This window comes from Pseudochaenichthys georgianus, chromosome 24 (genome assembly GCF_902827115.2).
Source record: "Pseudochaenichthys georgianus chromosome 24, fPseGeo1.2, whole genome shotgun sequence".
Taxonomy (NCBI): domain Eukaryota; kingdom Metazoa; phylum Chordata; class Actinopteri; order Perciformes; family Channichthyidae; genus Pseudochaenichthys; species Pseudochaenichthys georgianus.
In genome coordinates, this window is record NC_047526.1 from 8,187,995 (window position 1) to 8,215,034 (window position 27,040).

General features: G+C 41.8%; 1 protein-coding gene across 1 annotated transcript in view; it reads right to left on the bottom strand.

The window, feature by feature from the left end:
• Positions 1-27,040, bottom strand: part of disp1 (dispatched homolog 1 (Drosophila)) — a 113,888-nt gene that overhangs the window by 24,024 nt on the left and 62,824 nt on the right. The window contains 3 exon segments of the mRNA XM_034076069.1: positions 3,596-3,911; positions 3,914-4,018; positions 4,021-4,242. Coding sequence (XP_033931960.1) covers positions 3,596-3,911; positions 3,914-4,018; positions 4,021-4,201 — 602 coding nt within the window. The 5' untranslated portion in view covers positions 4,202-4,242.

Here is a 27,040-nt window from a genome sequence, read left to right on the forward strand (position 1 = left end):
CACTTGAGGACAGAAAAGGGAGTTTGCCAACAAAGGAGTTGAATGCCAACATTCTGCTTGGACTGGTTGCCATGAGTCTGCTTGTGTGCAGGTATAGAAACATACGTGCTACATTCCTGTGTCCTGTTTGCATCCCGCAGCCAGGAGGGGTCCAGTAAACACAAGCCATATCAAAGGTTAACATTAAAGCATTATGTCACAGTAGAGACACTTAATACTAATATGAACCTGAAAATGAGCAGAATAGGGTGCTTTTAAAGAAACCGGAGTTCAATTTCATTTAGTTGTAAGTGCACATTGATAAGGGTTAAAAGCCTTACAGCCTACAGACAAACACACACATATAGTGGACATAAAAAGGGAGCTTAAGGGTATAATTCAGGTCTGGCACAAACAGTTTGAAGTGTGGTTTTCTACTCAAGTCATGCTCCCAACATTTGTATAGTGTGTCAAGTTTGCAGCTGTACCCTCACCCTGAAGTCTCCAGACTCAGGGCTCAAACTGTGGTATGCGCCATGGCAACTGACAAAACCTCAAAAGGCTTCCATCAGTCAGTCACAAGTTGTATTTGCTCTCATTCTGCCAACATGCTGGCGTAGACATCACTGGTATAAATACCATGACAGACCTCTATTTGGAGAAACATCTTTGGTCAAATAACCTTCCTGTATTTTGTCCAAAGTATTGCCCATTTGTATCCTAGCACCAAACAACCGTGACCCACTCCTGCTGCATTCCAGACTAACATCAGGAGAGGCAATGAATACACAATCATCCACACACATACAAGCAAACACACTGATGTGTACACTGGGTGCACACATGTATACATTCTCTGGAAGTGGAAGCATGTAAGAACGAGGAAGCCACTTCGGGGAACACACACTAGAAAAAAACCTGTCTTTGGACCGAAGGGTCACCGGTTCACGTCCCGATTGGACCAAAAAATACGGAGTTTGGACTGGTACTGGAGTCCTCTGCCGAAGTGCCCTTGAGCAAGGCACCTAACCCCCAACTGCTCAGTGGCGCTGGCTAGACTGGCTGCCTCCGCTCTGACCTCTCCAACTGCCTGTGCATGTGTGCATATAACTGTGTATTTGTATATGTATGTGTACTGTATGTACCTGTATAAAACGCGTGGAGGATTTTTCTTTTAAATTCACATTAGAATTCCAGGATCTTAGTCCAGTTCATCGCTCTCAAGGTTCCTGCAGGTTTCACCAACTCAAATGTAAGACTTTTTAAGATCACTTTGAATAGAACTTAAGACCAATTTCGCGGCAAGAAAGTATGAAGGAAAATTGCTATGAAAGAAGAAATACATCCCATAATTACTTACAAAGAAAGTGTATTCATGTTCAACATAAGAATGATGACTGAACATAACAGCATAGCAGTACAAAGAACTGTGTTAGCGTTAGGGGTGTAATGGTTCACAAACATTTCGGTACCTACCTCGGTTTTTAGGTCACGGTTCGGTTCGGTACGTTTTCGGTAGAGCAGAACAAATTATCACAAAACATAAAACATTTTTTGTTTTTTTTAATTATTATTAAACTGTGAATAATGTATTCACTCAAATAAATATAAAATATAATCAAATGAACATTAAGGTGCAGCTTTTCGATGAACTGAAATAATCTGTATTTGAACTGTACTGTACTAGCACCTAAGCAGCCAGTTAGACATAATGACTTGCTTGTCATTGTATTTTCATGTTGTTTAAAGAAAGATGAACTTGTCCACATTGCTTGCCGAAAGGGCAGATCTGCTGGCACTAACAATGTGTCCTGCTGTGGAGAACACCCTCTCGTTAGGGACAGAGGTAGCAGATACAGCCAGGTAGCGCTTTGCTAACATGGCAAATAAGGATATTTGGCGTTTTTAATAGCTTTGGCTCGGTCTGAACTTTCTGCGAGTGGTGGAGGCTTAAATGCTAGTGGAGTTGGGGTTTGCACTTCAGCCTTTTTTCTTTGGTACCGGTGACATTCACGTTCGGGTGATGCCTTTTCAAGAGTGTGCAAGTTTGATGTATTGCCAGCCGCGTAACCAATGTTAGTTGAACAATGCCGACAAACAGCTTTGGTTCGGTCCACCTGTCTTTGTCCGTCATCCTTGTACGTAACTGTGAAACCAAAATGTTCCCAAACCAGAGACTTCAATGATGCTGGAGGATTTTCGAGCTCAACTTTATCTGCGTTCACCATTTCGACAGTTCCTCAAATTACTGACTACATTTGAACGCATCCCTCTGACCAGCTCTCATAGTATGCCTCTCGTCCAATGAAATGACTTGCTCGCTCTATGACGCGTTGAACCCAATGTGAGCAAATTACTCTGAATGCTGCGACGCAGCACCTGAGATTACTTCCAAGAAGTTGTTCACGTTCTCAATTTTTTACGTTTAACGTTATATTTGTTCGGTACACTTCGGTACACACGTGGCCCGTACCGAATAATTTCTGCACGATAATCGTGTTATGCGCATGCATGATATTGACATCGCAGGAAAAAAATGTTTTAGGACGTGCGATATTAAGTAGGGCAAATTAACTTAAACACGTCATGTTACAATTATTGTGCTGCTTGCTACAAAAGGAAAAGTTACTGAGTGAGTGACATGCATGCTCTGCATGCACAGCAAACCACCAATCACAATAATTCTTGATCAGATCACAGCAGGATAACCGAGCTAGCTCAGCTTGTTGCTCTGATCATTTAAGATCCAGAAGTCTGTGACTAAAATCCTTCATCCGGTTAAATATTGTTACAAAAAATACCAATTGTATAGCATTAAAGTTCAAGAAACGATGCTTTGCGGACAAAAAAAAACTGTCTTTTCTTCAATTCCTATATCGCAAAATATATCGCAGGGGAAGAAAATATCGCAATGTCAGTTGTTTCCAATATCAGGCAGCCCTAGTGTGTGTGTGTGTGCGTGTGTGCGTGCGTGTGTGTGTGTGTGTGTGACAAGAGGTATATTCAGAGCTCTGCTGGCTTCATGCTGTTGTATGATTGGTGTTTAGCTACGGCATTTAGCGGCCACAGCACCTCCGCTTTTAGGGTTGACGTGGACCCAAACGTCACCCGGAGGTCCCCCGGTGTTGTTGCGGGAGCTGCTGCACTAGCTAATGCTGCACTAGCTAACGCTGCACTAGCTGCTGCTGCACTAGCTAACGCTGCACGAGCTAACGCTGCACTAGCTAACGCTGCACTAGCTAACGCTGCACTAGCTAACGCTGCACTAGCCAACGCTGCACTAGCAAAACAAACGCTAATTTTGTTTGCAAAAGGTGCAGCGGGCTTCAAACACGTTCCCCTTTTTAAGACCATCTAAATCATATTTAAGACCTTTCTTATTTTTTCGATCATATATAAGACTTTTTAAGGCCTTAAATTCTGATTATCAAATGTAAGACTTTTAAGACCCCGCGGGAACCCTGTCTTTAAATGGGTGTCCTGATCAGGGTACCAATACAACAATAGCACGCAATGTTTGGCTAACAGATACCAAGTCATTATTTTTGAATACATTGACATTTAATCTATATAGAACTTAATATTGACATCGCAAAACCCTGTCCCTCCCCCTTACCTGATTCCAGGCGTCTGGTTCTGGAGATGCTCCTGCCAGCGCTGCTGATGGAGGTGTTGGAGACAGAGGGGGGAGGATGGGTGAGCAGGATGGGCATGGGGGTGAGAGTATGTGCAGGCAGAGAGGCAGCAGGGGCAGGAAGAAGCCGTCCCGGACCCTGGGCCTGTGCCTGGGTTCTGGAAGAGGGGGCAGTCCTGCTGTCCACAGGGGCAGCACAGCGGGGAGTGGAAGTGACAGTGCTGGCAGCAGAGGGGGGGGGGCTGCGGCGAGGGGGAGGAGGAGGACTGGGACAGGCTGGAGGAGACGTGGCGTTTGGGGAGGATGGGGGAAGGTTCCTCGGGGAGCTGTTCTGTTTGACCACGCCGCCATTCTGGCTGGGTCTGTTTGTTCTCTGGACCACGTGTGATCTCTGCTGGACTTTACCCCTCCGTCCTTTACTACAACCTCCTGGTCTCCATCTGGGAGGCAGTCAGCGGCCGTGAGAGGGTCCTGACCGCTGCTGACCGGTGTGCTGCTGTTTGAAGGGCCGTTTCCGTTGGCGCTGAGATTATGGTGTCCTCCGTTGCCGAGGGCCACAGAGTCGCCGCTGGCATCGCTCAGGGCCATGGTCCTCTCCCAGCGGGCCTGGCAAGGACACGGTCAGTCCTCTGGGGGAGAAAAACAAACAAAGAAAAGTTAAGGATCTGTTAGGCAGACCAAACAGTGGTTAGAGAGGAATGTAAACTGTGAGGTGGTTAATATTTATTAGGGATGCTCCGATCGACAATTTTGGGGCCGATCGACGGAATCAGTATCAGCCGATACCGATCGCCGATCTGATCGAGTGGGCGGGGCCTATGGGGATCTTCCATTTAAAGTGATGTTTAAAACTCAGTTAATGGGGCTAATTCACGGGAGCTTCCACAAACAACAACCAACATAATTATTACATTCAAATGAAGTATATTATTCAAGTTTACATTAACTTTGGAGAATAACACGGGAGAAATGAGCGGAAGCACTCTCTCTCTCCCTCCCTCTCCTGACAGCCCGTCAGTATCGTCTCATGCAGCTCACTGATCCAGTGATGAGTGACTCGACAGTGAAGAATAAACATATGTATAACTAGTTTAGCTAGTTCCAGAGGTAGATACAATAGCTAAGTGTGTTAGGTCTAACTCTTAGTGTGTGCTTAGCTCCGCTCAGCGGTCCTTCACAGTGGGCGGAGCTGCAGGATTTCTGCTTCACACGCGTTGCATACCGCTATTTTACTGTCTTTTTCGGACACCTTAAAATACTGCCAGACCGGTGAAGCCATTTTGGCGACTTGTTTTGCCGCGCACAGAGAAAAGTGTCATCTATTTTCCGTCATGTGATCGGCTCTCCCGATCAGCATGTATAGAGAGCACCGATCGATCGGCAGAGAGAGAATATCGGCCGATATCGCACGTTGATACATACATACATGATGATACATAGCACATTTGTTACAGCAGGATAATCTCCACATAAAACACCCACTTTTGGTTTTTGATTTGTAATTGCAATCATCTGAAATAAAAAGCTAATGTTACGTTCTCACAGCTGCACATCACCACCGCTAAGTTAAAGGCAGTTATGTTCAACATTACTTTAAGTTGTCTCATTTGTTGGCAACCACTGATATTGCTACAAGATTCGACTTTCAGAAGTATGGTATTTACTGAAGAAATGTATGAGAGATCCACAATATGTGGAACACAGCTCCTAATCAGACTATATTTCTGGCTTCTATTCAGGCACGCTATTAAATAGGAATATGTCAAAGATAGGTAGCTTAGCAAAAAGTCTTTATGTCATAAAGAGGCAATTGGAAACAGCCTGGCTCTGTCTGAAGCCTGGTTCTGTCTGAAGCTGAAACAATCTTGTAGTCTTGTCTGATAAATCCACACAAAAACCACCATACATAAAATGACAAGTTATGTGCAGTGGTGAGCTGGTTATACCCTTCCACTAACCTTTTGGAGGCTTGTTGTTGCCAGTAAAGCACTGCTACCAAGTAATTCATATACACAAGTGAAATCACAAACAGTCCACTTTATTTTATTACAAACTAAAGAAACGAGAAATATGCCAAATAATAGCCTTTGGATGTGCTGGTTGGTGAATTGTAATTGTATATGCCTTCGGAAGCTTTTCCATCATATGCTAATCGAGCTGGCAGCCTTCTGGCTCTACCTTAAAGTTTATCGATATGATATTGATTTCATGTAACTCTCGCCAAGGGAGCGTCTATCATATTTCCTAAACTAGTACAATATTCCTTAAAAACAGAATGATGCAAACGTGAATATACGCAATCTATTTTGAGATAGAACACACTGCTGCTCCAAACTGAGAATTGAGACACAAAAATCTTCTATGAGAATCCAAATGGTGTTGAATGATGTTTATCTAGTATTGACAAAGTGTGAACTGAACATCAATCAACTACAACAGGATCTCTAAAAGGGGAAACCTCTAATAAAAGAAAAGAAAAACTCAGAAAGTGAGCAGGAAAAGCTGTTTCATATTAAGAATCAGCTGCAGAGACTGCAGGAGGAAAACTATGGTACACTGTCCCGATCACCTTTTTTTGCTCCCGATCATTTGATTTTGACAATCTGCCGATACCGATTTTTCCCAATCCGATCTGTATGCAATGCATTAAGAGAAAAAAAAGGTAACAGATAACGGCTGGCCATCCAACGCGATGAATTCAGCTATCTTGGCTGTTATTGTGTTGGCCTTTTCACTGTTCGGAGGCAGTTTCTCTTTCCTTTTAAAAGTCTCTGAAAGTGTCGGTTGTTTCAGTGCCGTTACCTGAGTGGCCGCTGTGTACTCGTCGTGTTGTTGATGGTGTTTGTTTCTCAGGTGGCGTATTAGATTGTTCGTGTTGAACGTAGCTCTGTTCTTTCCACCACGCGGAACCTCCGCCTTGCAAACATTGCATCTGGCTGTTACACTGCCTTCGCTTTCAATTTTATAATACTTCCAAACTCCTGACATTTTCTCTGTCCCGACTCCGAGTCACCAGCTGAACGTAGCCTCTGTTAGCTTACTGCTACTATTAGACACTGCGCCCACTCTGTTGCCAGATTTCAGAGAAATAAGCAACCAGGTCTATGAAAACAAGCCCAAAGAAAGCAACACATACATGATGTTGTGTAATTTTAAACCAAAACTAAGTCCTCAGGATGACTTTAAGACGTGAACATGGTCATTTTTGTTTTGTAACATTAAATTAAAAAAAAATATTTTATATAAAAAAGATTTTTTTTAAATCCCGATCCCCGATTTTTTTTTCCCGATTCCGATCTTTTGAAAATCACGTGATCGGCTCCGATCCCCGATCACGTGATCGGATCGGGACATCTCTAAGCATAACACATCGGGAGAAAAAACATCAGATGAAGTTGTTTTGCAAACCGAGGAAACACAAAATCTCATTATAGATGCAAAAAACTTGTATTCAAAGAGGTGCCTGTAACTTCTCAAAAGTAGCATTCTCAACAAGGATTTGTCTACGCATTCATTACGGTTTAATATTTAAGTACAACATATTAATCAGAATACTCCATTTATCCTTGTGAGAAATAAGGTTTTGTGGCTTTGAAGTTGCTTTAAAGGTGGGGTAGGTAAGTTTGAGAAACCGGCTCGAGATCGCTAGAATTTGAAAATACACAACCGGAGAAAATCTGCCACTTCCTTACAGAGCAACACACACGAACGCGCACATGAACAATGAGGGCACGAGATAAGTTTGTGCCCCGATGGAAGGCTGACAGGCAGGTAGGCCATCCAATCCGTTTAGCCGCGATTGGTTGTACTTTTTACAGTATTACGGCTTCTACAGATGACATTTTTTATGTATTTTTTGTCAAAGCACTTCAGATATTCATTGCTATCGGGATGTTAAGAGCATTCCATGGAATATAACAAAAAGTGTATCTCGAGCCGGTTTCTGAAACTTACCTACCCCACCTTTAACTTTAGAATAAAAATTCAAATATAATTTTTTTATTTTTATAAAAGAATGTAAATAACAATATGAAGTTTAACAAGAAAAAGTGCAAAAACAAATAAAAATAAAAATCTTCATATTATATTAGAATTGAAGTACATCTCAAAGTAATGTGCACATTGCACTTAAATATTTAACAACAATACATTGTTAAAAGTTACAATACGGACAGTGGAGTACGAGGATTAATGAATGAAAACCAGAATATTGCTAGATGTAAAGTAACTTTATCAAACAAAGCTTAATAAAGATCAAAGTGACTTTTAACAGCTGATAGATGCAAAGCAAAGTGTAAGTGAAAACCCCCATGCTGATCCTGCCTTGCAAAACAAAGGAAAGTCAAACAGATGCTCAAAAGCGTTCGATGGCAAGGAGTTTTTGATGTATTCTGAATCACCACTGAAATATTTGGCAAACAGGACCTTATGGGAGTCCCAACATCAAATAAGGGCCGTTTCAGATCAATATGATTTATGAAGCATGACTACGACCCAGCATAAATCTTTGGTGTTTGTATAGATTACAAAGCATGAGACACTCTTGCATTGGAGGCTTAAAAAGATTGTTCCAACAGAGTGAGAACAAACAGAAGGTTCACGTTATGCTACAGTGTCAGCCCCTATATGTGGTACGGCTTGAGTTACAAAAAACCCTCACAGGAGACCGCGATGTGAAAATGTGATTCTGTGTGCTATTTCACCAGAGAAGGGGGAAGAGTGAGGAGGAAGTATGTGTGTCTGCAGCTTTGTGCCATGATATGCTTGACACACTTCAAAAGCGGTTGAGTTGTGCGTCACAGGTAATGCAGGGTTGAGGTGGGCGCTGTTGTTGGAACAGCGCCTAAAATTCAGACTCATGTTGGAAAGAAACCGGATGTAAGATAGGAGGAAATAATCATATTACAAGGCTCAGAGACAGACAGATGGAGACTTTGGACATGTTTTATTCAGATATCAAGCCAATCTACGTAAACTTTTGACATTTCGTAAAAGATAAATGTGAATTTGGGCATTTCCATCAACTGGTTTGGGGTTAATGATACACATAATGCAAAGCGGTCAGAAGTTGGCGGTATATGCTACAATTGACCTATGGCTGTAATTCCGCAGTGAACAAGCGTAGAAGAAGTAGCGAATGTGAACCGGAAACAAAACGAATCGCCCATCCAACCCATCTTACCGTCTGAAAAAATAAGTGTGAAAATGGTCAGCAAACTACGCATTGATTCAATGAGTGTATTATTACAGCAGCATGCATGTTGTCAGTCATAGCCTTCCCAATACCCTTTTTGAAATGGCAAGTACAGACTACTGACACCAACAATGAAGAGATGTTTTTTTCTTATGCAAGCAAAGAATTTGGCTGATGTGCTAGTATTGTTTGGCCAAGACACCGGCAACCTTAGGAGACCCTAAAGCCAGGGCTCGAGCTTAAGGACGTCCCGGGCCGAAAAAAATAGAGTCTGGGAGGATACAAAATTATTTTGGGACGAATTTGGGACGAGTTAAAATAAAAATACCCTGCTAACTCTACTACAAACGGCGATGAAAATGAAACCGACTGCACGTTTTGTGAAGCACATTAAACCTCCTTGTCAACATAAACACACACGCACAAAACATTTAGAAACCCTTGAAATACACACACACGTAGCTACAGCTGTGCCAGCTGGCTGTGCCAGCTGGCTGTGCCCGCGAATTCCTGGCCCGCAAATTCGCGGGTCTAGCTATGTACTGAGTGTGTTGAGTGATGTACAATGGCATGGAGGAATTCTGAAATGTTTTACCGTTACATCACAAAAACGCACAGCAGAACCAGACCCTGGAGCGCCGGCCTCTTTATTTACTTACTCCTCTTCATCCCCTATGGGTAATAAGGCTGAGAAGAGAACCCTCCATCATATTTAGTCCTTAGCAATATGCTGCCTCTCCCCATGTAGGGATGGGTACCGAGCCCCGGTATTAAACGGGCCGGAATTATTAAAGACAGTGGTAACGTTAAGCTCAGACGTTATCGGACTTTTTATCGGTACTGGAGACATTTCAAAAATATGTCATGTATTATTGCTACATACACATTATATCGCAGTTTTAGTTTCACCAACTCCGTTTCTAATATGCAATAAGACTAAAACATGCGTCTATGATGTATTTTCGAGCTTTCCAATCCAGACGAGATCTCTCTCTCCCGTCTGTGTGCGAGGGGGCGGGGCGAGAGATCTCTCTCTCCCGTCTGTGTGCGAGGGGGCGGGGCAGTTCGTAAAGGTCTCCTGACTGTGTTACAGACTGTCATCCTGGTTAGTGGTTACTCTGGGTTCTGTCTTCAGGACACAGTGTTGGATTTTTTTGTTAATTGGATGGGACTTGATTGGATTCAATATTAGAGTAATTTTCTCATTTGTGTGTTTGTTTAAAGGTGACATGTCATGCTTTTCTGGTTATTGCCCGTCCCCTTGTGTGTTATGAAGGTTTTTATGCGTGTTATCAAGCCACACTTATTGTTTTTACTTCGGCTGTGACTTTGTGTGTGCTCAGGGTGAGTTTGGCTGTGTTTCACTGTGTATCGCTAAACAAGGAAATCCCACCTTCACGGAGCTTAGCGCGATTCACAACGTCCCGACTGGTCCCGACCAATCTGAGCACACTGGGCTCACGGGGAGGGGGGGGGCAAGAGCTGCAGCGAGCCGTTTAGTGGAGAGAGTGAATACACATACTTTACAGAGATGCTGTAACCAATGTGAGTTTGGAAAATTGCACAGTATAAATCTATTCTAGTAGACCTCAACAATGGAATTATGATCAGTGGCAATGGCCATGACATGGGACCTTTAAATATATTTGGCCTTTGTTTATGTGATTGAATGATTTACTCAAATAAAAAGGTTGATGAATTATCATCTAATGATTTGTATGATGTTTTATTTATGTTAAAGGTCACTTTGAATGATTTTAACTAATGATAATGTAGAAAAACTAACATTTTAAATTCGGGACGGTCCACATTAATTTCGGGACGGCTTAGATTGTATTTCGGGACGGTTCCGGGAGGATAGGGAAAAAAGTTAGTCGAGAGCCCTGCCTAAAGTAAGTTCCTTAAGCTAAATGTAGTGACAAGCTTGCACCGGTCGAAATTGTTGCAGAGCGCTGCGCTAAAAGTCCAAATTATTTCAACTTTGTCCTCGATTGCTGCTGACCTTTCGACATGCAACCAATCATATGACTGCTGTGCTAAGCGAAAAGCGTTGCAAGCTAGCAGGGGAGGTAACTAGGGATGCTCCGATCGATCGGTCACCGATCGATATCGGCCGATACTCACTCTCTACCGATCGATCGGTGCTCTCTAAACATGCCGATCGCGAGAGCCGATCGCATGACGTAAAATACATGACACTTTTCTCTGTGTGCGGCAAAACAAGCTCGCCGGTCTGGCATTATTTTAAGGTGTCCGAAAAAGACAGTAAAATAGCGGCATGCAACGTGTGTGAAGCAGCAATCCTGCAGCTCCGCCCGCCGGACCGGTAAGCGGAGCGAAACACACAAGAGTTAGACCTAACACACTTAGCTATTTTATCTACCTCTGGAACAAACTAAACTAGTTATTATAAATATATGTATTCTTCACTGTCGGGTCACTCATTACTGGATCAGTGAGCTGCATGAGATACTGACAGGCTGTCAGGAGAGGGAGAGAGGGGAGAGAGGAAAAGAGAGCGCTTCCGCTCATTTCTCCCGTGTTATTATCCAAAGTGAATGTAAACTTCAATAATGGACATCATTTGAATGTAATAATTAAGTTGATTGTTGTTTGTGGAAGCTCCAGTAAATGAGCCCCATTAACTGAGTTTAAACATCACTTTAAATGGAAGATTTAAAGTGATGTTTAAATCTTCCATTTAGGCCCCGCCCACTCGATCGGATCGGCGAAATTGGCGATCGGAGCATCCCTAGAGGTAACCGTGGAAACAAAACTAATTTGGTTGTTTTCACTGCAAGGCCAACCTCGTGCAAATCGCATTTTGCATGAGATATTTCAAAATGCACATAAAAAGACGAGTATGTTAACATGGCTGATATCTAGGGTTTGTTTCTTCAATACAAACTGATGTGTGGGTACTAGTATAAAGAGGAGCCTTTGATCTCTTTTTCCATGTTTCACCTGTCAATGTCAATAAAGCCTGAAAATGGCCAAATAAGTATGCATTAAACTATGGTAGCCACTACTTTGGACACATTGAAGAGTAATTGCATTGAAAAGATATGCATGCAACTATTATTTCAGCCAGTTTCTTAAAAAACAAAAGACCAGCATCTCAACAATTATAGTATACAAGAACTACGTTTTCAAATCTGCCAAAGGTAAAATACCTGCCTGACATGTGGCCAGAAGTGCAACATGCCTCAGAGGGTAAGGCCACATTGAGCAGAAATGTCCTGCATTTGGAAGAAGAAGCCGAGTGTATGACCTCAATCACTACTCAGAAGCTAATCCTTACAGAATGTTGTGTTGGTTCACAATAATGCTATTACAATTCCCCAGTATGAATTTCACATTCTGATCAGCTGTCAATACTGCTGTGACAACTGGTGTCTTACTTTCTAAATATGTAAACGACAGCACTTATTGTGAATAACTCTTTCTTGATGCATGAAGAACCAAGACTATCTGAGATTCCATCAAGACATAAATCTTAGACTGGAGGTTGATGACGTGGAAAATGTTTGAGATGCTGTGGACCTAAACTGATTACTGCAGAGCTTCAAAACGCACAATATATACTGTGTAACATGATTGCTTTGTCCTCTCACAATATCCACTCAAAACCATTGTGACTGAAGCCACTTCAAAATGACTTTAATGTCCAAACTGCAACCTTGATTTGATCACTATTTACCTTACCCTTTCAAGCAACCTATGCACCAGGGTTCATACACTTTTTCACCAATGACTTTTCCATGACCTTTACCTAATTTTCCATGACCAAAAAAATTACTCTTTCTCAGCGGTACCACCGAATATGGTTTATTTTAATATGGAACAGGAAAATAAGGACTGAAACATGTTGTGCCTATCTAAAACAAATAAAATAGTTGGCTTACTAGCTTCTAAAGCAACGCTAAAGCAACTAAAATCTCTCACCAGCAAAATACCTCGACAGTTAAATGCCATTTTACGTTTCATTACTATACGATACAGTATTTATTATCATTATAGTATTACTATTTCGGCGATTAGATAAAATATAAATTATATTTGATGCAACTTTAGTTACATTTCCATGACTTTTCCAGGTTTTTATTGACCGTAAGAACCCTGATGCACACATGCGGGTTTACATTTCACCCCAACCATGACGCCAGACAAAATGTAAGCTCCTAACTATACATCACACTAGCCTGTTTCTCCCGATGCGACCAAAGCGCTCTGTGACACCTCAACATGAGTGAGCGGTGAAACCTGAGCATGACAGCCCCGTCGGGTCAGGGGTGGTTGGGAGGACGGGGTTGAGAAAAGGGGAGGAGAGGGAAAGGAACAATAACTCCGGAGCCCGAAGAGCTCAGAATAGCAGAGTAGGTAGGGAAACCCAGATGAAGTCATTAGTCTGGCTCCCACAGCTGTCAAGAGCCTGTCAGGACTTAAAGAGCCTTGAATGGAAACACCAAGGCTTACTGGAGATCAAGTAAGAAAAAGGAATGGCGTGTATATAGATAATATATTTCAGTTCCTACGTAACGGTGCAAATGTGCAAACGAGTGTGCTTTGGGCTGTTTGTGCCTGAAGGAATTTAGCCCGTGTATGCGCATGAGAGTGTGTATGCTGAGCGTTGACAGGCAGGTGAGACATCTAGGGCAGACTGTGCGGACACAAGCAGGGTCTTGTGTCTCCCTTCAAAATAAAAGCTGACAGCTGGACCAAGCTGCACCCTGAACCACTGGAAGCACGGCACTAAATATGCATCTATTTATGCAGGAAATGTAGCAGTTGTTCTTGATCAAAGAGACGCCAGAATAACTGAATTAAAGCTAATTCGCAATGCAACCTGGTAGTAATAAACTGTAGCCGAAAAGAAGAAGGTAATGCTAGCAACCAAGTAAGAAATAAAGAAGCAGTGGATTATTGGGTGGATTAGGGATTCCCTCCTACTTTCTAATTTGTTTACCTCATCTTGTAACGAATGTATTCAATTTGGATTGATGTACTTCAACTACAGAGAAATTACGGAAATGGAAAGCCATACCTCATAAGCATTTAGCAGCAACCTTCCACCACTCAAGATATACAAGTACAGTTGTTCAGATTGGCTTTGACCTTTGATAAATGCACTGACCTTGAATCCTAAACAATGACTCCCGTTTATTCAACAGGTCAAACTATAGATTTATAAAAATGATTATGTGTCATATCCTGAGCATTTGTACCCTAATATCTGCAGCTTTAAGGGATTACATGTGTCAGTAATGACAGCCACACTCAGCCCCCCTCAAACCCAGATAAATCCTTGGTAAAAAGGATTATTTAACCTTTAAATAAGCCAAGACCAAAAACCAACATGTGTAATGATTCCCACCGGGGTTCGTGGTTTGGACTAACGCAGGTGATGACGAGGCGCGTCTTCTGCCGTCTTTCATGTGAAGTTTATGATTATGGGGTGTGAGAGATGGTTAGACCCAGGGCGACAGGCAGCAGCGCAGCACAAGGCAAGGCATCCTGCATCCCTTTAATTAAAACTAATAGGCAGTAATTACCACGTATCAGTCAAGAGACGGTTAATAACACCATCACTTCTTATAATAATAATAATAATAATAACGCCGCGAAAAACAACAACAGTCGTCTCTGCTAGGTACTCACACGCCAGACATGGCTCTAGGACACATTCTCTATGTCATGTTTCTGGTTGTCAGGAGATATTTTGGACATATTTTGGACATATTTGACCCCCTCTGGGTGCTTTTTCACAGCTGGGCTGTAAAACATTCCAATTTGATGTAGATGGCTCAAGGCTACAGGGAAGTCTTGTAGTAAAATAAGTGAACACAGCGAGGCAACCTGCCGTTCTTCTTTATCATTCCATCAACCCAGGAGTCTTACACAATCATTACATTGACAACTAAATTAGTTTCATAATGAGTTGTAAAAACAATGGAACTTCCTATTTAACATTGTTAAAATGGAATGGGATGCTGCAAATGTACTGTATAAAAAAGTACGGCTGCTTTAAAGACTAGTAATAAAAACGTTAATGTAAAAGCTCCAAACGGGTAAAGCGAATACCCTGTCAACTAATATTTACATCAGTGTCATTCCGGTGAAAATAGTTAATTTAATATTGGGTGTAAAGCTGCTTACATTTTGTTTGGCTATACATCTCATTGAACGTAAATCCATTATACCTTTCAAACTGTAAGTTACCTATATTAGGTTGATAAGATAAGCAACAGCAACTTGTGAAAATTATGCTTATGATGTTTTAAGTGGGAAAAGTTAAACAGCAAGCTTGCTTAGCTTCTACTGGTGGCTAATTGCATTGAGGACATTGGAGCTACAAACTAGTTTTTACTTTACTAAAAACAAAGTCAATGCATCAGTTATATCCAGAAAACGCTAAAGGGAAAAGTCATTTTGTCATCCGTCTCCTCCGCTCCAGGCAAACTACTTGGACAGACACACTGACGCTCTACGACGGAGACGCATGGACCCATACGAACACAAATAGCGAATCTGGATTTTCCCACTACTTTGGAACACGTTAACGCACACTCCCATTGCAGCCTCCTTGACTTCCTCGTCTAAAACGGTCATCTAAATCCGGAGAAAATGCACATAAAGACCAGGCAAAAGCCGTGTGAAGAGCATACTCATAGTATCCTACCGTGTGTTGTTTCCCGGTGCTTTGCGCTGGTTATCGACGGTGTTGTCTGCAGCACGCGGCGCTTCGTTACAACCAAAAACAATGAAAGAGTCCTTTGGTTTTAGTAGAAATATCCCCAAGCGCTGGTAGACAAACAATTCACCCCGAAAAGGCAACAAGAAGTATCGGGGAGAGCGGGCAGTTTCTCGTGGGAGTGTGTCCTGCCAGAATGACAAACAGCCACACACAAGCCCCGGCTCCCTGCTCTCTCCAGAGGCAGGAGGCGGTGAGCTGGAACTGCACCGTAGAACACTGATAGGACAGCCTCACCGGCTGCTTTAACCAGCTCACTGCCACACCGGCAAGTACCTTCACCACTCATGCGCAATACAAGAGTTTGAAAACTTAAGAGGTGCCCGAGGCAAAAGGCAGTAGGCCTTAAAAACGGGAGTTTGAATTGTACTAGACTAATAACGGTTAAACAGACATTATGACAACTACATGAAGGGAGGCGAAGGATAACTTTTATTTAACAACCAATTGAATACACTATGCTAATATGCGAAGCTCGTCACACATTCAAAATACAATAGTCCTTTAACAGATTTCACATGCACTGCTGCTTAAGTCTTTTCACCCTCTGTCTGAAACCAGAGCCCAGCCTGCACTGATTGGTTAGCTGACCGGCTCTGTTGTTATTGGTCAACCGCTTAGAGGTGCCCCGCCCCTTGAACTATCAGTACAACGTGTCGGAGCCTAGCCAATAGAAGTGCAAGTGTTACGTAGTGATATCAATATGTTGTGGAAGTAAAAAAAAAAGCACTACAATCGAGGCGTTTGAGACAGGGGGAGAGTGTGGGAGAGAAACTCCCTCTTTGTAGACCATTTACTTACAAAAACCTATAAAACACACTACAGGAAAGGGAACACCCCAAAAAGCAATAGGGCCCCTTTAACTTGTTTGCTTAACCCAAATGACAAGTTAGCTATGCTCAGGTTATAATACAATACATAATGGCCTAGAATAGTTAAAAGACTTTAGATACAACATTAATTATACAAAGTACATTTTATAAATCCAACCAAAGTTGGCTTTTAACAACCCTACTTACAGAGATAGCAGAAAGCCTTTAATTATCTGAAATTGGACCACATAATTACTTATTAAGGCCACACCCGTTCTTTAACACATCAGTGTACTTAAATTATAGATTACTGTTCAGATGTGTTGGCTGCTCTTAGGTTATCTTTAATAACTACTTTAAGATGCTCTCTATCCTTTCTACCTCCCCACCCAAAGCAACAAAAGCCCTGGGTAACTGTGGTTTCATTCAAACCTCAGAGGGGGGGGGGGGGGAACTGTCGATAAGCGACATACCGTATAAGGAAACTCAACAAGATACCTTCATACAGGGCATGAGGTAAATGTGGCCAGATAACTGATAATATGAAATGAAGCTTCTATTTTTTAGAGCAAAAGCGACTTCTGTTATGACTATGATTAAAGGATTATGAAAAATAGTCTATATTATGCATTCAAGGTCTGCAAAGAAATCCCATTTAAATGAACCAGTGTATGCTATTAATCTTTTAGTTTAATCAGTGATTGGCTAAAAGAAATACCTCATCTTTACAGACTGCAGACTCTTCTGGAGATGCATTTCCTCACAAACTGATTCTTCTCAGCAGGGGAGTAGCTTTATCACAGGGAATTCTGGGAAGGCGGAGGGCCGTACCTGGCTTTAATTTCAGCTGTCCACCTTGATTAGGACATAGTTCATATAGCAAGCTGTAATCATCTGCAGTAGTGAGGCGCTCTCTCACAGCTGGCCCCGGGGCCCGTCAAAGCCTAAGCCATTTAGTGCTTTGTAGTCGTCTCTAATAATAATAACCTGGTACAAATAACTTGTGTAGAGTTCATTGTGTTGTCTAGAGAGGCGAAGTCCCGCCCACCTACTTCCGACCCATGGGACCTTATTTCGGAAAAATTATGTATTGAAGTCAATGGGGAGAGAAAACGTATATTTCGATCCCGTTTGAATTGTGCCACGAATTACACATATTATGTTTGTCAATCTTAAAAAATCAATTCCATGTCAAAAAAGTCAAAGTTTGTCGTAAAACTGTTGAAATATAAGACGATGAAAAATATGCAACTAGAAAGACTACAAATCCCAGAATCCCGGTCCTGCATGCTGGCTCTTACGGAACCGACTAACTCCCCTTTTGTGCATGTACAGCTCTCAACATGCCCAGACTTGGAGTGATTTTCACCTCTTTTAATACTTTCCGCCTCATGCTGAAAGAAAGAAGTGAAATGTGCCAACGTGACGGCCGTCTTGGTGTGTGGTGCGAGACGGGAGATGTAGTTCATTGAGCGGTTTCACACCAAAAAAAAGTGTTACTTCACAGTTTTACGACACATTTTAATTTTTTTGACTTGCAAAATTATCTTTTAAATTGACAAACATCATATGTGTAATTCGTTGCCCAATTCAAACGGAATCGAAAGATAATCTTTCTCTCCCCATTGACTTCAATACATAGTTGTTACGAAATCTACACTGTAGCTAATGTGCACATGACAATAAAGCCTTGAAACGTAGTACTTGCAATGACAACAAAGTTGAATCTAATATAATCAGGCACAAATGCTTGCCTTTAATTGCAGTGGTTGTTATTCTAATTCTGGATTTATATCACTACCATTGTAATAAACAGCACACCAAAATCTAACCCGACATTTTAGTAATGTCGTTTTCGGGACCCTAACATAGTCCATAACATGCTTCTGAGTCTCAGGGCCAGTTCCCTGTGGGTGTAGCAGAGCGGGAGCTGCCTGTGAGTTATTACACCGCCCATCACCAGTCCACTGATGCTGGTCATGTGGTTGGTCAACTAAACACAATGATGCCTTCCTCTGAAATAACAACACAAATGTATTTCAGCATTAGCAACACTGTCCAGCTTCTTACTTCCACCTAGATCAACATTAAGTTATTATGTGGTGTTAAAATGCATCAGAGAAGCTGATTTTAGGTTTAGCTAGCATGAGCCAAGGTCTCCCCGCATGGAGCTAAAGAAGGAACCACATCAAAGGCTGCACTGTACCAGGAAGGACGGAGGCCCTGGTGAAAGCCCGACGGCCCCTGGGATGATTGCACACAACTCATCAAAGTGACAGGTTTAGCGGACAACAAAAAAAAGAAGGTGGGTGCATCAGCTAAAGAGGGAGGGAAGGATAGAGGAGGACAAAATGTTTTGAAACCTTTTAAGGCATTTGGCATGGCATGTCAAGAATAGTGTTTGATACTGTATGTCTTTTGAATCATTTTTCAAAGACTTATTCCACATTTGGGGGTTTGAATAACTATGATTACCTTTCAAGTGAAGCAAATGTGCCACACAGGGCAACCCAAACAGCACATTGTTGTTTTCAAAAACCTCAAACATCTGCAAAGAGAAACAGGAAAGGCGAAAAATTCTCTCCACAAAAGGGCTTGGTCCTGTGAGTTTAAACATGATCCATCTCACTGTGTGATTTGAAAGCACATTCACGCTGATCCAATAGCAGAATGTTAAGATGCTGGATGGTAATCAGCTCTGACATACGTATATGCAGGAAGGCAGCAGGTAATCCTAGAAGCCCTTAGAGCATTGCCGCTAGCCCTGCATGGAATAATGCCTGGCTAACAAGACAGAAGAGGAATATGGTAAATAAAAAAAAAAGGGGGCAGAAAAAGGTGGAATCAAGAATGATTGAATGTATATGGACAATTAAATAAACAAAGATAAAAGGTGCTACAGTAATTGAATGAATTATTTAAACGCAGGCAGCACTGCTCACATTGCTTCCTGGCTTCTGTAGGTCTTAGACGCGGAAACCAGGGAAACCTTATCCCTTCGACACCTTGGCGGTGAGGACAGACATCTCCCACCCGATTAGCACCGAGACCCCTGACGAGGACCCGAGGGGTCTGCGAATGGCTGGAACCCCAATGAGAGCTAGTGTCTAAGTTACACTGCACTCACATTAAGGAACAGGAGGCCTTAGGTTACATTTCACTTCTGCCACTCTGCTATACTGTAAATCTGATGAAAAAACATTGTATTATATGTAATACGCATGAGGAAAGCTTGATTTAGCAATCATGAGGAACCATATGTCTCACACATGTACACATGTTTTGGTTTCTTGTTGTTTTCTTTGTAATGACTCCCAAGTAAAGCAGCCAATGGGGGCCTGAGGGTGTGTGTGTGTGTATACACAATCTGATGTATGTATGTGTACTGGGGAGCCACAGAAACAGCTGTTCTATAACTGCCTTTAACTTTGTACCTCAACATTGGGAAGTGGTTGGTTTGGTTTGGTATTGTCACAATGTATAGTCGAGTTTCAGCAGACGTCTAATCACTAGGTTAATTTATTTTCCAACACATGGAAAGTCAAAGTAACTATGTCTTTCAATCTTAGAAACAAAAACCGCTGCTGGAACTGTAAAGGACGAACTTCAATAGATGTTAAAGGGGACCTATCATGCAAGATGCACTTTGTGATGTCTTTTATACATAAATACAGTGGGGCAAAAAAGTATTTAGTCAGCCACCAATTGTGCAAGGTCTCTCACTTAAAAAGATGAGGCCTGTAATTTTCATCCTAGGTACACTTCAACTATGAGAGACAGAATGGGGGGAAAGAATCCAGGAAATCACATTGTAGGATTTTTAATGAATTAATTGGTAAATTCCTCGGTAAAATAAGTATTTGGTCACCTACAAACAAACAAGATTTCTGGCTCTCACAGACCTGTAACTTCTTCTTTAAGAGCCTCCTCTGTCCTCAACTTGTTAACTGTATTAATGGCACCTGTTTGAACTCGTTATCAGTATAAAAGACACCTGTCCACAACCTCAAGCAGTCACACTCCAAACTCCACTATGGCCAAGACCAAAGAGCTGTAAAAGGACACCAGAAACAAAAGTGTAGACCTGCACCAGGCTGGGAAGACTGAATCTGCAATAGGTAAGCAGCTTGGTGTGAAGAAATCAACTGTGGGAGCAATTATTAGAAAATGGAAGACATACAAGACCACTGATAATATCCCTCGATCTGGGGCTCCACGCAAGATCTCACCTCGTGGGGTCAAAATGATCACAAGAACGGTGAGCAAAAATCCCAGAACCACACGGGGGGACCGAGTCAATGACCTGCAGAGAGCTGGGACCAAAGTAACAAAGGCTAACGGTAACACACTACGCCGCCAAGGACTCAAATCCTGCAGTGCCAGACGTGTCCCCCTGCTTAAGCCAGTACATGTCCAGGCCCGTCTGAAGTTTGCTAGAGAGCATTTAGATGATCCAGAAGAGGATTGGGAGAATGTTATATGGTCAGATGAAACCAAAATAGAACTTTTTGGTAAAAACTCAACTAGACGTGTTTGGAGGAGAAAGAATACTGAGTTGCATCCAAAGAACACCATACCTACTGTGAAACATGGGGGTGGAAACATCATGCTTTGGGGCTGTTTTTCTGCAAAGGGACCAGGACGACTGATCCGTGTAAAGGAAAGAATGAATGGGGCCATGTATCGTGAGATTTTGAGTGACAACCTCCTTCCATCAGCAAGGGCATTGAAGATGAAACGTGGCTGGGTCTTTCAGCATGACAATGATCCCAAACACACCGCCCGGGCAACGAAGGAGTGGCTTCGTAAGAAGCATTTCAAGGTCCTGGAGTGGCCTAGCCAGTCTCCAGATCTCAACCCCATAGAAAATTTTTGGAGGGAGTTGAAAGTCCGTGTTGCCCAGCGACAGCCCCAAAACATCACTGCTCTCGAGGAGATCTGCATGGAGGAATGGGCCAAAATACCAGCAACAGTGTGTGAAAACCTTGTGAAGACTTACAGAAAACGTTTGACCTCTGTCATTGCCAACAAAGGGTATATAACAAAGTATTGAGATGAACTTTTGTTATTGACCAAATTTTCCACCATAATTTGCAAATAAATTCTTTAAAAATCAGACAATGTGATTTTCTGGATTTCTTTTCTTCTCATTCTGTCTCTCATAGTTGAGGTATACCTAGGATGAAAATTACAGGCCTCTCATCTTTTTAGGTGGGAGAACATGCACAATTGGTGGCTGACTAAATACTTTTTTGCCCCACTGTATGTGTCCCCGGTGCGTCGGGGAACTCACGCAGCATCAGAAAATAAAACCCTCTCTCTTTTCCTCCGTACCCAAATCTTTTAAAAACGGGTGTACAACAAGCGGATACAGATTTGCTGCGGATCTGACGTCGAATCGTCAGCGGACCCACAGAAAGTTGCTATCAGAAACAATGCCTGACGTGTTTTGGATGTCTTTGTTTACATTAGCAAGCCTCGCTAACACACTGTGTAGAGCACGTGTTTAAAAAGCAGGAAATAAAAAAAGAACTCACCTTGTGATAAACCCGCAAGAGAAAAAGCATTTGAGCTCCATACTATTTCAGAAATAATCCTTGATGTGGTTTAGAACAGGATGGCGTTTTATCACAGCAGAATTTAACTTTATCTCCGGTAGAATTCTGATCAGGCATTAGCTCCGCCTCCTCTTATTTATTTTGTTCAAGCTAAGGACCCAAGATCCACGTTTCTCTAACAGGGCAAAAGAGGGGTTTGAGCAGTAAGAGGCAAGGCTACAATGGGTGAACTGTTTGGTATTTTGAAAAAAAACTTCACAGACATGTTTTGTATAGGTATGGCCCTACAATATATATTTCAAATATAGCATGATAGGTCCACTTTAAGTATTAGCTAGCTAATCTGTTAGCGATTAACTGGGCTAGCTATAGTTGACGCCAACTAGCCGTAGTTGCTATGTGAACACTATGTAGCAAACCACAAGATCAAAATATTGAAGTGGATACATCTGGCTGTGAGGGGCATGGAAGGAACATGAAAACCAGGCCCACACATTACATTACATTGCATTTAGCTGACGCTTTTATCCAAAGCTACTTACAATAAGTACATTCGACCAGGAAGACACAACCTTGAAGAAAACAGAATCATATAAGTACATCAGGTTTCACAGAGCCAAACTAATATCCTTTATTAGTATATAAGTGTTCCGTTAGTAATTCTTTGTTAGTAATTCTATCGCTCGAAGTGGAGTCGAAAGAGATGAGTTTTCAGTCTGCACGGGAAGATATGTAGGCTTTCTGCTGTCCTGATGTCAATGGGGAGCTCATTCCACCATTTTGGAGCCAGGATAGCAAAACGACGTGTTTTTGCTGATGGGAACTTGGGTCCTCCTCGCAGCGAGGGTGCAGCACATGTGATATGATTCCACAAAACAGTAGCCACAAATGGAAAAGCATCCTAGCGGGAACATTTCTGCAACTAGCATTTCCAGCAGCAAGTTCACCAAAATGTTACGCTAGGTAAGTTTTGAATTGTAATATTGTTTGAAGGTAGGTAGGAAGGTATTATTTAATTTAGGGTAGCAACTCGGATTCTCTGTTATAACTGGCTTAATATTTTACGTTGTTTTTTTTTTAAACGTGGCACAGGCCTCCTGACTGATCTTAGCTTAGGACGGGAGCAGCCATGTTGTTCTGGTTGATTAGAGACATGCTGTATCCAGATGACCTATATGTCTGTTTCTTATCATTTCCTTTCATAAACAACGAAGAGATGAAAAGAAAATGACAGATATAAGAATGGTCAACATTCTTACCCAATGTGATGACTGGCAGCTCGAAGGTGTGAATGACATCACATGCACATGTTGGATTCGCAATGGTCGGCAAGTGCAAAGGCAAGGTTACCAGTTGTTTTTTGGATGATAAAATATTTTAAATGTGCTATCATTTCAAATATAATTAGTAAAAATACAACAAGGTGGAGTTAATTTTCCCTCTCTCACATCACTACTTAAATAAATGACACACTACCCACAACTGACTGATCTGAAATAGATCTTATTAGGAAAGATCAAAACATTTTAAAAAGAAGCACACATTTATTTTAACAGCTAATCCAAAAAGACCAACTGATAATGAAAAAAGGCGACGGGATCACTTATGATATTAGCATCCATCCTAAAGTGCACATGAATATTGGTAGCAATCCTATTAGTTACTGGAAATGGCTCTGACTGTAAACCACAGATGTGAACCTCAACCCGCTTGAAAATAGAGTCAGCGTTTCACCCAAGTCATTAGGATTCATTATGTGGTCTCCAAGATTATCAAGAGCCATGCTACAAGCATTTCTCTGGAAAGCGACCTCCCTTTGGCAGAGGAGGACAATGTTTTAGTTCTGAAAAGTGGATCATCACCTCTCACAGATAAACACAGATTCTCTATAAAGTGTGTCTATAGATTTAGCATTATTATCTTTTCAAGCATGAGCCAAAGACCCAGTTAAACCATCAGGTTTTCAAATTGCATGCAGATTCAGTACAGGCCCGCTGCGTTTATTTGGCAGAGGAAGACAATGTTTAAAAATGAGAAACAGAGGCCTGTTGTTTCACTGCTGTTGCTTTATCACATTAGAATAAGCACACTTTTGGCACAAAACAGGCTCAGCCTTCTAATTACGGCTGTTTTTTCCTGCGGATTTCACATGGTGTTAGGGCTTTGGAGCATCCTTTGTTGCTCTTCAAAAAAGATCACCCCCTCCTCTGAAACTCTCTCTCTCTTGCATTTGTCTTCAAGTGCCTAAGCAACTTCCTAGTCTGGGAAAAGACACAGTTCAATCAAAACTTCTTTCTGTTGTCTTCTATAGGGGAGGGGTGGACCAAGAGAGGAGAAAGTAAAGAAGGGGGAGAGTGGCGGTATGCAAACGAAAGGTTCCTATCGAGTTGAAAAGAGGAGGCAGCTAAAGAAGAGCAGGGCAAACTGGGTGTCTGCGAACTACAGAGGAGGGAGGGGGAAAGGAGATCTTAATTTGTTTGAACAGTCCGGGTTTGATCTGGGACACAATCAGGGGGACAGGGAAGTTATGCAGGACGGAAGGAGGGAAAGTCAGAAGGAGGGACGGATAAGAGGCAGATGGACGGACATGCAGACGGAGAGACATACAACTCACACAAAGGGCTGTTTAGGAGGAATTTGGTGGACAGATGTTTGTGTATTTGAATTAATGGAAGAGAGTTACTCTTTGAGGGCACCAAAGCTAGCGTTTGCTCATAGGGAATGGCCGTTGAGGAACTGCACAAACATACACAAAGCCTCTTACTATCAGCACCCCCCACTCAACATACTTTGTGCAAGGGCATAACATCTTCCGATTCCAAAAATGTTTTGCTAATCTGTTGAAAACCGGCTAGCGCTAATATATAGGCCTTTTTGGAATACAATAAACAGAGATGTAGCTAGTATCTGTGATATTTGTGTTACATTGATGATATGATGATCAGTTTCATTATAATCAGGACTTTAACTAATAACGATAATTTATCATTGATTAGCATTGTTTTTAATTTGCGACCAATAGCTCAATCGTTAAGTTGATACAACTGTTGTTGTTTTCTTTTGTCTGACCACTTTCTAAAACCAGACGACAACCCTCGGTTTTGAATGCCATTGCGAAAGTGCTCTATACATTGCCTTCTTTCTAAAAGCCAGCAGGGAGAGGTTGTAAATAGACGTCACATTCTATAGAAGTCTATGAGAAAATGACCAAACATTTTACCCGACGTATAACCTCATTAAACATTTTCCTGACAGGTTTTTGGTCTCAATCACTAGTTTTAAGGCTTCAACACAGCATGATGTTTATTTTGTAATTGATGATCCTATTTATAGTAAAAAAGGTTATTGTTTTAAGGTGAGGCCACCTTTTTATTGGCAGGTTGCTACTATAGTCTTGTCTACGTTACGTCCATGTTTTAGACATTATGTAATCAACCCATTTCACAATAGAATAGAGCAACCCAAACATATGTTGGCGCAGTTAGGACTTGAGATGCAGTAGTTAACTTAGCTGTGCTCCACAGCTCCTTTTGTCATTAAACAAAGTCATATATAGATGTGTTCTGAGGCGACCCTATTTTGAAAGTTCGATAATGATAAATAAGATAAGCTGATAGAATAAAACCATTTCTGACAGAAAGGTGGAAAAGTGTGTGATGTCCAGGTTGCTGAAGTATAGCACGTATATTAAGCTCATCAAGTTTGACAATGTGGAGATCTTTGAAGAGCAGATGATGACTGAGATGGTGAAAGTGCTTCAAAGTGGCCTGGGAGTCAAAGAGAAGCTTTTATATCGGCCTCGTCTGAATTCCAGATCACTGTAGTGACTATTCTGCAGCATTTTAGCTACAATATTTGTAGGAGCCAGTATTTGGAGAAAGAGTGTTTTATCTCCTCTCACTGCCTCCCTAATCTGTCCCTCTCACCTCAACAGCCTTTCCATCCTTGAGCTTGTTCCCTTAAACTGTCCTTCCCCAAATCTCCACCTCTATCCCAGTATGTCTGACCGCCAAAAGGTTTATGACAGCAGGATGTGATATCACACCTCCTACGACATTTTCAACCACGCAAAAAAATGTCATGTTTTTTTTCGTTCCCTTTTTCCTCCCCGAGGCCATCTAGTTCTCCACCCTCAGAGGCCCCCGGAGAAATTTGACACACAGATGCGATCCTTCAAGTTGTATCCGTTTTTTCTTCAGAGCCACGTTAATTTATTTCTGCTGCCTTGAAAGGCCTTGGATGTAATTCTTTATTCAAGTGCTCCAAACATTTATAAAAGACACTTGTTAAGCTTCGTCATAAATCGTTTTCTTACCTACCAAGCACTTTGAATTGCCTTGCGTTGAAAAGTGCTCTATAAATAAACTTGCCTTGCCTTGCCTTGCCTTGCCTTACCACCATTTTCACTTGTGTATGGATGTGATGTAAATGCTACGCCCACTGTTCATTTATATAAAATAGCATATAACACTTGAATTAGTCCAGAAACATGTAACTGATAAAGCAATCCAACCAATTACATATACAAAAGCCTCACTTCATATCATTAAATGCTACATATGAAATGGTTGTGAAAAATAAGTGTTTGTTTTATGTTTTAGGATTCATCCCGTATTTGATCAAATAGGAACCGTGTCAACAGCTAAGATAGGGGGAAAAACCCTACGGCCACCAATCAAATGATGAAAGGTTTTTTATTTCTAGTATTTAGCTATCAGTTTCTGGAAGTATGGTGAATACTAAAATGACAGTAAATATAGCTTTACGCATGAGTAACAGTGTTGCAAATGTATGAGGTTTAAGTTACTAAAAATAAATGTTGAAAGATTGACTACACCTGTTAGAGGCGTCATTATGCACAGAAATGAATATGGGTGCATTGAGTACAAGAGATTTTAAAACCACTGCCCGACTCTGTGCAAAAGATGCTGGCTGGTGAATAGAAGTATAATTGTGCATTGTACTTGCCCCTGTGGATAGCAGGAAACAAATGTTTCCTGTCCGGCTTGAGTTTGTCACGCACTGCAATTTGTTGTAACCCAGAGGATACTTTGGTTTTATGGCCTTGTCCCTCTCTCAGAGTTCTGGGCAGAACACTCTGCTGTGAGAACA